The 12755-nt window shown below is 37.1% G+C and overlaps 1 protein-coding gene across 2 annotated transcripts; it reads right to left on the reverse strand.

The window, feature by feature from the left end:
- Positions 1–937: 937 nt before the first annotated feature.
- LOC308689668 (uncharacterized protein) lies at positions 938–9697 on the reverse strand. 2 transcript variants are annotated; one of them, XM_081363502.1, is made up of 3 exons: positions 9612–9697; positions 8809–8954; positions 938–2329 (listed from the first exon to the last, which is right to left on the reverse strand). In XM_081363502.1, the coding sequence occupies exons 2-3, from the start codon at positions 8891–8893 to the stop codon at positions 1422–1424; spliced, it is 993 nt and encodes a 330-aa protein (XP_081219628.1). In that variant the 5' UTR covers positions 8894–8954; positions 9612–9697; the 3' UTR covers positions 938–1421. The 2 variants fall into 2 exon arrangements, with proteins under 2 accessions (XP_081219628.1, XP_081219629.1); XM_081363503.1 differs by having other exon boundaries at positions 9378–9633.
- Between the last annotated feature and the right edge of the window lie 3058 nt (positions 9698–12755).

Raw genomic sequence — 12755 nt, forward strand, 5'->3', positions numbered from 1 at the left:
TCTCTGTGTTCGTAGTTGCATAGTGAGATCACCGGCGCCACCAGTCCACCCACAGCTCGAGCCAGTCTGGGCTTCTCGTCCGCGACAGGCAGGTCTTCTGCCTCGGCTGCTCTTCGCTATAATGCGGCTCGTAAAGATGGCCACAAACACCTGATTCGAGCATCAGACTTCCGAAATTCTCTTCTTCTATATCATATTGAGTAACGTTACCCTCCGCTATTGTCATATCTTCACAGCTGGCTCCACAGTGCCTGTTAGCTTAGCTTCAAACAAGATGGAGGATATTGCTTTTAGTTTCAGAAAGTGAAGTCCCACCCACTGATCTGTAATAGGCCTGTAGCGTGAGCGGGTCCCGCCCCCTGGAATAATGAGGAGCTAGTGTTTGTAGTCTCTACACTTTTCAATGAAATGTGACTTCCTGCTTATTATGACACAAAATGATGATTTTTACGTCATAATAAGCAGGAAGTAAAACACTTAAATCCTTATTTCTCCCATCTCAGGGAAAAATGAATGAAAAATCCACGTTTATTATAATATATGACTAGGTTTCTAACAATACAAAGCTTAATGCAAATGGGTGAAGTGTCCCTTTAAGTAAAAACAAAAATGCCAGCAAACGGTCACTTTTATCATGTTTGTTTTGAGATCTCGCTAGTTTCCAGTGATTTCTTTCTTATTAGTTGTCTGATAAAACTTCCATTTGTTGGTGAAATGATGGGTTTGTGTGACGTTGATCCAGAGAGGCGTGTTATGGGTTGGTTTTAGTTAAGCGTTTTAGTGGCTTGACGGTGGAAACGCAGCATGGTTTTCAGCTCAGTGCTACAGGTCTGAAGTTATTGGCCCGGCACGGCCTTTTTAAAGTCCTGGCTCACACTGGCCTGACAGTGGAAACGCAGCTATTTACTATACCATATAGATGGCCACTCCAAGGCTTGCTCTCTCTAAAATTATTTTATTTAGTTTTCATAGATCCGTATACACTTGAATAAAGAAGTCAGACCTACTACAGCCCACCAATAATACTTTCTCTGATAGTAGCTTTGGTTTGGTCATGCCATGGTTTCCCATGTACACTTACTCTAGGTAAGTAATTCTGTTGTCCTAAATGGAAGTTCCCTTTTTAGTCTTTACAGTCCAAGTACACTTGATCCAGTGCCAAGTGTAAAATCACACTTGGCGTGCATTCTTCGCTCAAAACTACTTGAGTCAATAATTTCAGAGTAAGTCAGAATAAATTCAAACCTAACAATTTATGATTAGGGTAAATAAATTATGGCAATTACATAATCAATTCAAAGAAAATCAATGCAAAACATCAAATGCTCAGAAATAGAGAGTAAAAGACGCATAACACTGCAATGTCTTTCCAGAATGAATTTGCAAATTACTTTTCAGATCTATTTTATCCATGAAACGCACTAAAGATAAGTCCTCTTTTCAGCGTGTGTTCTCATGTGGGTATAACGGGTTCCTTTATGTGTGAAGCTCTTTCCACACTGAGGACAGGTGTAAGGTTTCTCTCCAGTGTGAAGTCTCATGTGACTCTTCAGACTTTCTTTTCGCGGGAAGCTCTTTCCACACTGTTGGCAGGCGTAAGGTTTCTCTCCGGTGTGAACTCTCATGTGAGTATTGAGGTTTCCTGTGTTTGTGCAAGTTATTCCACAGTGATGGCACATAAAAGGCTTCTGTCCGATGTGAGTTTTTACGTGGCGTTTAAGGCGTTTCCGGTCTTTAAAGCTCGTCCCACACTGATGACATGTAAAACAGTTTGCTCTTAAGTGAAGCTTCATGTGCTGAATAAGGGTTTCTTTACGTGCAAAACATTTCCCACACTGACCACACGAGAAAGGTTTCTCTCCAGTGTGAACTCTCATGTGAGCCTTAAGATTTCCTTTTCGATTCAAAGTTTTTCCACACAGTTTGCAGGTGTAAGCGCTCTCTCCAGTGTGAACGATCATGTGAGCATAAAGGGTTCCTTTATGTGCGAAACTCTTTCCACACTGATTACATGTGAACGGCTTCTCTCCGGTGTGAATCCTCATGTGGACTTTAAAGTTTCCATGTTGATAAAAACTCTTTCCACACTGTTGGCAGGTGAAAGGCTTCTCTCCAGTGTGAATTCTCATGTGGACTTTAAGGTTTCCATTTTTTTTGAAAGACTTCCCACACTGTACGCAGATGAACTGACTTCTAGTTCCTGTGTCTTGAGCTCTATTTTCTGAGGAAGCATTTTCAGTCTCTGAGCAACTAAAAGATGTTTCTTCAGTTACGAAATCAGTGTGTTTCTCATTCAGATCTTGACTCTCCTCTTTCAGCGCCATCAGGTCTAAGGCAAATAAAGACAAATATATGTTAACTCCAGCTAATGGCAGAAAGCAACAGACATCAAAACATTTATACATGTAAAGCATAAAAACCAAAAATATACATAGCTGTAAACAGCGATAACAGGCTCAAGTACTACGTTCCCATCGTCACACATGCATTTATAGGAGGACTGTTTCATAGCCTGTTGTATGTGCTACACTTCCTGTTGTATGTGCTACACTTCCTGTTGTATGTGCTACACTTCCTGTTGTATGTGCTACACTTCCTTTTGTATGTGCTACACTTCCTGTTGTATGTGCTACACTTCCTGCTACACTTCCTGTTGCCAGCTTGTGGCGTTCTGACCCTGAATCACAGTAGCCAGATTCATGACCCCATGACCAAACCTACAACACCAATGTGATCTTTATCAGACAATACACTTAGAAAATCCTAGACTTCCCATTTTACCTTTATGACATTAATTTAAACCCTTGCAATGGCCACACTGTTCGAGATATCAAGATTCTGCTGGCAATTTAGCATCTTCAATGTCTTGCCTATTGGTGCGTCTCAATCAGCACTGAAGGAATGGCTTCTGGAATCCACTGCTGCTTTAATGTATGTCGAATGAGTGAAAATCAAGGTATTAATCAATATTTTTCCTTCTAAATATCACGAGTTGAATGACTTCTCTAGGCTTATAAGATTTTACTTTGCTATAGTAGTTACCAGTGTGATTACTAAAATGTTCTTTTCATGTATTCTCTATGTCAGTATTTGATATCTGAATGCAGTAACAGCGCTTCCTCATTTAGCCCGGCTTCCAGAAATGAAATATATGGAAGATGTTTAGTTTGAGAAAGGTCTTCAACATGTGTTAAAACATATATCTGTTCTTCTAGGTCACCATGACGACTATAGGTCACAAGAGTCATTGGAACCAATAGTTTAAGTGACCATCTCTTTGTTAACCCCCTGAGGTCGACGGTATCGCCGGCGATACCAGCTCGCTTTTTTTTTTATCAGTGTAAAAGAAACTCATGAATACTCTGTTGACTTTGATTTTCCATAGGAGTTCTATACATCAATCGATTCTGTTAAATGTGTATTATTTTTGTGTATACTCACAATAAAAACATAGTGTTGTGCTTTTCGACAAATAAAGAAAAATAAACACGAAGCGAGTTCTGCCTTCTCTCTGTCCGTGTAGTCCATTCTGAAACGCGTCCGAAAATGAACCATAACTCAGTGAATACTTCTCACACATACACGTGATATATGTCTTTATGAAGCTTGAAATCTGTTCTTTTAAATGAAGTAATTTATATAAAAAACAAATATTCTCATCTTGTGAAATCTGTATTAAAAGAGAGCGATTCCAGTCGACCTAATTAGAGCTAATTCAAATGTAATGTGACTCCGCCCACGGAGAGCGCACGCTATTCAAACGCAAATGGCTGAGGTAATCCGCGCAATCCTGTGAACGCCCCCATCAGCTCGAGAAAACCAAAACACAAGTTTATTCAGAACATTACTTGCTTACACCGTCTTGCAGCGCTGTGAGGAATAATGAGGAATACGAGGAATACGAGCTGAGGAATACAAGTAAGTTTTTCCTTCTCGGGTTTCTGTTTATTGACGATTGAACGGCATGCGCTCTGTTTTTTCTCCATTATGGACGCGAGCTCTAAAAAAAAACACTAAAAGACTTTCAAACTTTCACAGAGACCTCAAAACAAAAAGTACAAATCCTTTCTTTAAAACGAATTTCGTTTTGTATCAATTGTATCTTAATTTTAATAATTTTTTCATTAACAACTTTCCTGGATTTAAAGTAAATAAGCCTATCGTCAACGAATGATGATGTTTTAGCAAACTGTATTGCTATACTGAGATGAGTAAAAATCGACTGAAATATGTTGAAATAAAATGTTGGCTATTTGTATAAGCAACGTAAACTGCAAATTAACATTTATATGCCCTAATATTTCATGAAAACAACTTTACAGTCAGGCGAAATATGAAAGACAACATTTTGTTTAGTAGATTTGGGTACAGTTTTTACTGTAGAATATACTGCCTCGTCAAATAAGCTTTTGTTTAGCAATTTCTATATATAAAATAGCCTACTATTTTTGTCAAAAATAAAGTCATCAACTAAGATGTTAGCTGTTCCAATGTTGGCTATATTCAAAGTAATGAATACATAGATAAAATGTAGGCATATAATCTTTCTTTTTTTTTACAAAGAAAGAGTACACTTGAAATATTGTTGAAATTGTAATTATTGTTGTAATTGTAACCTTTTTAATAAAATAGCACAACACATGTACAAGATAGATGTAAGCAAAATCTTAAATGGTCAATATAAGTCTTCTTCTAAATATCTTTTGTCCTTGTATTGTGGCTCAGCCAGTTTCACACCTGTGTGAATGGCTCATCATTATACAGAGTCATTATGCAGAGTGGGTGGTAATTCAGGTGAAAACCACTCCTCGTTCACGCCCCCTCGCATATTGGCTTTCCAAGCAAAACCTGTTTTACATCAATTTAAATCAATGTATGGTTTTATTTGAACGATAAAGCAAGACTATTTTCACATAATTTTGAAGAAAAAACTATAGGCGACGACATCCATTGGTCAAAAGTCTTATTGACACATATTTACTATGTGTTTTGTGGCCTTATTTCAGAAATTTTAGTTTTTAGTTTTTTCAATATCCACGCATAAACATTATTCTCTCAAAAATTAAAACATGTACATACACATGGCTCACATATTATGGTAGCCCTGTTTGTGCTTTATAGAGTGAATTTACACCTTTGCCATTAATATGTTTATAAGCAACTGAAAAAAGCACAAATGTCAGGGCATGTCAGAACATCTCAAGGGCCCAGAAAACCGCTCAGACTCCAGAGGGTTAAAGCCTTACTTTCCAGTTAGACTAAAGTGTAGCTCTTCTTGAGAGAAATAACGTATTATCTTGATGTTTTGAGAGGACTCTTCTGTTTATAGTTAGAGCCTGGCCAAATCCAACCTTGAGGAAGCTGTGTGTCGGCGTGTGTGTTAGTCTTTTTGGTTACAGCTTATGGAACAAGTGGCATTATTGGTGATCGACTGAGTTGTTGTTCGGGACATGCTGGCGCCCAGCAACCCAAATCTGCGACCAGGAAGGTCACGACGTGCCTAACTTCAGGGTCTGAGTGTCAGCAGCATAATCAGATGTAGGTATGCTTCAGTCTATATGTATATGTGTGGGAAATTACTATGTTTATCTATTTCTTAGCCAATGAGAATCATTCAACCTGAAGTAATGAAGTAGCTTAGACCTTGGTGAAGGGTATAACTGCTGTGATCTTTGTAACTGTAAGCGGGGCGGCCTACAAACTCCTTGTGAGTCTTGAAGCTGAACTTCTGGCTGATGAAACTTCAAACTATCTTCAGTAAAACTTTTCTTTCATTTATTATAATTCTGACTCCGGGTCTTCATTCATCATATCTGGTTCTGGGTCTTTGACTGTAAATCCCCTTACAGCTCCCTAGTTTACTAGTCAAGCTTCCGATCAGGGAGTCGGACATTTTAAGGGTTGTCTCAATCCCAGAATCCTATCAGTGCACTGAAACGTTCATTCCTAAAAAGTAAAAAAATAAATTCTTAATTTCATTGATGCTTCCTGGTTTTCAGGCACTTTGAAAATCAGGAAGCAACAATGAAATTAAGAATAACTATTAAAGGGTTAATTCACCCAAGAGCGACTGTTAAAATGCATATTATACACAATATGAACAATCATCTAACTAACATCATGAAGTATGATCATTTTTTTCTTTGAACAGTGATGGAGCTATTGCTATACTTGACCCATCTTCTGGGGTGTCTTAGAATATAAAACAGCTCCTTGTAACAAAAGTTTGTATTTTAAATTTGCAAGGCTCCAGATTAATATTTGAGGGCAGCAATTTTATTAACAATGTCGAAATAATAATTCAAAAGCAAAATGATTAAAAAATAAATATTTAGGAGTGGAAATAATGTTTTGGTCATCACATTAAAAATAACATTTAAATATGATAATATTTGAGTTTTTGAAGTGCTGGAGAAAGAAGTTTGACGTACTTGAAACAGGGTTTCTGCACACATTTTAAAGTCAAATTTAAGGCTTTTTATTTGATATTAATCAAATATTAATTGATATTAATTAGATAATGTTTTACTGATTGTGTTTTTGTGCTTGGTGCCATGGCTGGTTTAGGCCTGTTGTTGACAGATGACTGACAAATATATTCATATTTTTTATATTCTATGCTGTGGTCAGTTCACAGCAGTGACAGAAATTTAATTTTTTATTAAGGGGCAATATTTGCCACCTTAAATTGATTTGGGAAATCATCATTCGGGAAAGAAGCAAGTGATTGTTCATTGAACCATTCAATTGATTCGTTCAAAACGCAGATTTCAGTAAAAAAAATAAAAATCATGGCTGTCTGTTGCATTGAAACTCTGCTGGTTTCATTTTGAAATTCTTGTCAGTGAAATAAAGGGAAAACAAACAATATTAACAATATGGTTTATAAAATGTAACTCACAATGTTAACTTATTGTTAATTTAACTGTTATTTAAAATAAATATCACATGTGATATTGTAGGCCTATGATAACAACATAATATAATATAAGACAAAAACTCATTTGGGAACAGACCTATAACTGCACACATCACGCAGTGAAAGCACGAAAGAGTGCCTCGCACATCGTTAAAACAAAGATTACAATATCATAATAGACAATACACATCGCACACCACTACGCTCATAAAGAATGAACTTAAAATTGAACTGACATTTACCAGCTTGCTTCTCCTTCTCTCCTCCTGTTTCGCAGGAGACGGGCTTAATGCTGACGCGAATGTGGCGCGAAATGTCACATGAACAAGTAAATCCACAAAGAAAGAATAATAAATAAAAAAGTACACTATTTAGATGGTTCTAATTTGTAAAACATTTAGATATGTCTAAGTCAAATTGCCATCGAAAATGTAAGACCTTTCATAAGTAAAAAAAAAAAAAAAAAAAAAACATAAAAAAAAAAAAAACTATATTTAAAGGGTTAGTTCACCCAAAAATGAAAATTATGTAATTAATGACTCACCCAAATGTCACTCCAAACCCGTAAGACCTCCGTTTCTCTTCTGAAGACATCTTAAGATATTTTAGATTTATTCCGAGAGCTTTCTGTCCCCTCCATTGAAAGTCAATGGCCGGTATACTGTTCATGTCCATAAAGGTAATAAAGACATCATCAAAGTAGTCCATGTGACATCAGTGGGTTAGTTAGAATGTTTTGAAGCATCGAAACACGCTGTAACCGAAGCTCGGGCGCACCAGATAACACGTCAGCAGCGTCTTACGTCAGCAGCGTCAATGTGGACTCGTGAACGTGGATGGAAAACAGACCGGAAGAGAATACAATGTTGAATAAAGTCGGAGTTTTTGTTCATTTTGGACCAAAATGTATTTTCGATGCTTCAAAACATTCTAACTAACCCACTGATGTCACATGGACTACTTTGATGATGTCTTTATTACCTTTATGGACATGAACAGTGACACGTCCATTGACTTTCAATGGAGGGACAGAAAGCTCTCGGAATAAATCTAAAATATCTTAAGATGTCTTCAGAAGAGAAACGGGGGTCTTACGGGTTTGGAGTGACATGTGGGTGAGTCATTAATTACATAATTTTCATTTTTGGGTGAACTAACCCTTTAAGACTTTAAGGATCCGCGAAAACCCTGTTGAAAGCATTTTACTATTCCTGCCAAACCTCCATGTTACAGTTAGTGCTACTACATTAAATCCATGGTGAATGTTGCTGATCTGTGGACTTTAAGCCTATAACTAGTTCATTCATGGCACAATGTTTCACCTGGTTTCCACGTCAGTGCTGTTTGATCTAATAGAGATCTACGGTTAATAACGGAGAAATTTGACTGCTTCTCACTAGATCTCGCAGCGATGTTATTACTTCTGTGGTGAATTCTAGGGCTGTAGATATCGATTATTTTAGTAATCGAGTATTCTACGGATTATTCCATCGATTAATCGAGTAATCGGATAAATGGTAGATACAAGTGAACAACAGCCTTTAAAATGACTTAAAAATACAAATAGGTAATACTTTGTTGTTAAACACGGCTTACAGCGCAGCACCGGAAGCGATCGTGCATAGAGCCTATTTGTTCAGTAAATCACTGTTTAATAAAAAAGAAAAGAAGAAGCAATTTTATGTTTAGCTGTTTGCACGCGTTTATGTTTTGGAAAGTATGAACTTCTCAGGTTCACTTGAAGGTATTATACTTGCATTAGTGTTTGTCTGGTCATGTGATCTCGTGTCTGACCGCTACATGTCAAATAAACCCACTTTATTTAGGACACTCATATTTCATTCATTTCTGTAGAGCTGGACATTTTAATAAGGATCAAATAAACCAACCTGTTTGTGTCTCAGTTTCTTCTTGTTTCACTCTGAATGTTTCATCAATCTTCACGTCTTCACTCTCCTCTTTAATAAACGGCATCTTTATAATAGTGTCGCGTGGATGTCAGTCGCTTCACCGGGAGTTCTTCTGCGTGTTTGTCCTGTTTAAGATGAGAATAAATCCACACTAAATCTCTGTGTGCGTGTCTAAATCAGATCTAGTTCAGTAGTTCAGTTCACTGGTAAGAGTCAGAGTGAGAGTTAATGGACTTAAATCACCAGATTAAACTAAAAATAAAATCAAAAATAAATCTCAAATCTCAAAATTATACACTGAAGTTATGATTTATAGTTGGTGTTTAATTATGTACAGATTATATTTAATAGATTACTCTTTCATGAAAACATTTGCAGTTGGTTTGTAAAGTTGTCATTACTCATGTTTGTTTGTTGTTCTTATTGCATTTACACTGTTTAAACCAGCAGATGACGTCAGTGTGTGTCATCAGTTAAATTCAATTCAATAAAATAAAATAAAATAAAATAAAAAACATCAGTTTCTCTCATCACTATTTACAACTCACCACATTCGTGTTTACGAACTGATTCACGATATTGGGAGCAAAATGAGACGCTCCTTTTCTTTTACTCAATTGCGGATGCACTTTACTCACAAGCAATAACGTACATTAACTTTAGTTAAAGCATTACAATGTTACATTCAATAATACATAGGCTAATTACCTTTAGATCGCTTACAAAAACTATAAAAATACACTGAATGGTTTGCATCTATTTAAACGATTTAAAACACTAACCTTTCTTCAGCCAAATCACAACAGTTGCAGGAGCGCGGCGCTGCCACATGACGTCACTTCGCCGCACCATAATAAAAGTCCTGTTCACACGCTGAAATGTGCATGGAAATTACATACAAAAAAACACACATAAATAATAAAACATAACAGAAGAATTCAGAGTAATAAAAACATTTAAATAATAAAACATATCAGAAGTATTCAGAGTAATAAAAACATTTAAATAATAAAACATACCAGAAGTATTCAGATGTCTAATTGTGTGCTGAAAATAACTGCTTATGAAAGTGTTTGTAACATCTAATATTTGAGAATCTGTCTAACAAGTCATGAGGTTGGCAATTTATTTTTTTATTATTATTGGGTTTTTTCACAGTCCATTTTGTCATTTTTGTTTGATGCATTTTCTATTGCCATTGCAAAAACTACTACTGTCATACAAAAAAGGTTTGTCTATAAATTAAACCAGATTATTCTAAAACAAATAAACGTATCCTAAATGTATATAGTTGCAATTGTCTTCTATCCACATTAGTATGCACAATACAGGTGTATGTGTAACATGATCTGACCTCCATTTAGGGGTTTTATTGCAGTACATTTTCATCAATCTTTTCTCAAGGTCAGCATGTGTCGTTACAGCTCTTTCCAGTCTGTCAAAATCACCAAAAAATCAGAGAAGGAGTTATATGACAAATGGAGGTTATTCAAAATATACAACAGAGACAGACAAATAGAAAGCTATTGGTGTTTCAGTGGGACAGCATCAAATACTCTGACACAACCTTAAACATTAACATAAGATCAGTTAATGTAAGGTTTATTTAATTTTAATGTAATATTTTGTTAATGTATAGTTGTCCACAAAACTCCACATCTATGGAACACTTAATAATGTATATTTGTAACATCTACTGCTCAAGACTGGAACTGTTTCTGTAACAGTAAGCAAATAAAGATTAAAAAAAAATTTGCGTGAAATATCCCTTTAAACTCATACTTGAGTGTGCAATCTTTCTTTTAGGGTACGTTTACACGTCAATGATATGCTTAAAACGTTTTTAGTTGAAAACGGTGTCGTGTAAACAGGCCCTTAGATGCAGTTTTTTTGTTTGTTTTTTACTGCAAAGTTTTTTCTGGGGTATATTTTTGCATTATCCTTTTATGAAAGAAGGCCAGTAATACTGATACCAATACTGCTACTGATGTCTCTATAAAAGTGATTTTTCCCCCTCAATTTTAGCCATTAAATACAGCCATTCAACATTACAGTATAATTATATTTAATTATACTGTATAAATAATTATAATTAAATTCTTTATGGTGGATATCATGACCATTTAAACATTCTCAACAAACTTCAAGGTTGATAAAACTGTTAACACAGTACTATAATTAAGTCCGAACATAAAAATAAAAAACTTGTGGTAGATGCAGCTTTCAGAGAACAATCTTGCACATTTCCCCCATCAACGATGGCAACACGGACCGATTCAAGCTCAAAATATATAGACTAAGAATAATACTGAATGATAAAAATCAACCTATTTATATCACCTTTCTCTAGTAACCCCTCCGATGTACCAGTCGAAAATGGACTTGACTGACTTGTAGAAAAATACTGTGTTCCATTTTCCAATGTTGACCTGCACACATTCTATTAGCGTCTTGTTCCACAATATTCCAAACTTAACAACCTTTGCCTCTGTAATACAACAATAATGTCGGCCGCCCAGGAGACCCTGAAGTCATCATCTAAAGGTCACCCTACCAGAAAGCAGAGGAATGCTGCAGACCAGGAGAGGGTCTGAGGTTCTTCCAGATCGGTCTGTGTTGGGGGGCACCTGAAGATCTTACAATGAGCTCTGATCGGCGTTTGAGAGGTGGAAGAAGTAGCAGTGGAGTACATGCCGACTACCCCCTTGATAGAGGCCTGTGTAACCGGTCCAACTGAGTAGGGCGATCTCAAGGAGACTAAAAACCACAGCCTCTAGAGCGCTTCTTGAGATCAAGTGAGTGAGGTTTACCCGCACAGCGACTACTGGCTTACAGCAGTTACACTCGCCCCCCTAAACCTCAATCCCATCCGGGTGACCGCTTCTACTCTACCCACTTACAGTTACACATGTACTTCGAATGCCACAGCGTTTTGTGGATTTCCCTTTTCTTCGGGGACGAGGAAACCTGAGGAGGGGGCAGTATGACACTGACACTTTGTTCTCCATTATATCTGTGTCTACTGTTATTTACCTGCTGTTGGGGGTTGGGGGGTAGCCATGGGACGGGTGCCCTAGATGGTGTGGGACCCTGAAGAGGAGGGATGACAGTCTAGTTAGCAAGAGGACAGAGACATTCCTGATTCTGCAGAACCGTTTGCTGTGTTGCATAAGAGACACGACAATCAAACTAGGAAGCGGTTGACAAAGCAGTTTCAGATAGACCTGCAAGATATAGTTTCAGCATCGACATCACAATGTGTCGATGGTCGCATTGCAGGATGTGCGATGTCAAGTAAGACAAATTAATCCAAACACATCAATCTATAACTTGGGCCCCAAACAGAAAAGCGACTGACAGAAGAGCCCATGCACTCAAACAAAACAAGACAGAAGGGCACAGACATGGCAAACAAACCACCATGAGCTCCGACAGAAAACAAACACACTGGACTGGCAGAAGTGCACAGGGCATGGGTGTCACGACCCTGACGCCGAAAAAGTTGCCAGCCACTGCCAACATTTTTTATCATTTTCACAAAAAATGTCATGGCCCCCAGACTCTTTTGTTGTATGAACATCTGTACACGCAATATATCAAAAGAAAGAACAGACCCTCTGCTTTTAAACCCAACCTGTTTTATTCTTGCTTAATGCACACTTTTTTTTAACAACACTTGAATATGGATACGTTTTTGTAAAAGACTACATCCAGATCAGATTCAGAATGATGATCAAAACATAGATGGAGTAGATCGAGTCCAATGACATTGGTCCATCAACACCCCTAAAGCTTCAAAATACTATAGCTCGTTCTCGGTCAACATTTCATTTCATTTATCCCACTAAGAAACCCATACAGCAAAGTAACTTCGTCGTTACATTTATAATACATCCCTCTTGAAACCCTTACAGGTGAGTGACTTG

Source organism: Scardinius erythrophthalmus (assembly GCF_964197995.2).
Source record: "Scardinius erythrophthalmus genome assembly, chromosome: 4".
NCBI lineage: Eukaryota > Metazoa > Chordata > Actinopteri > Cypriniformes > Leuciscidae > Scardinius > Scardinius erythrophthalmus.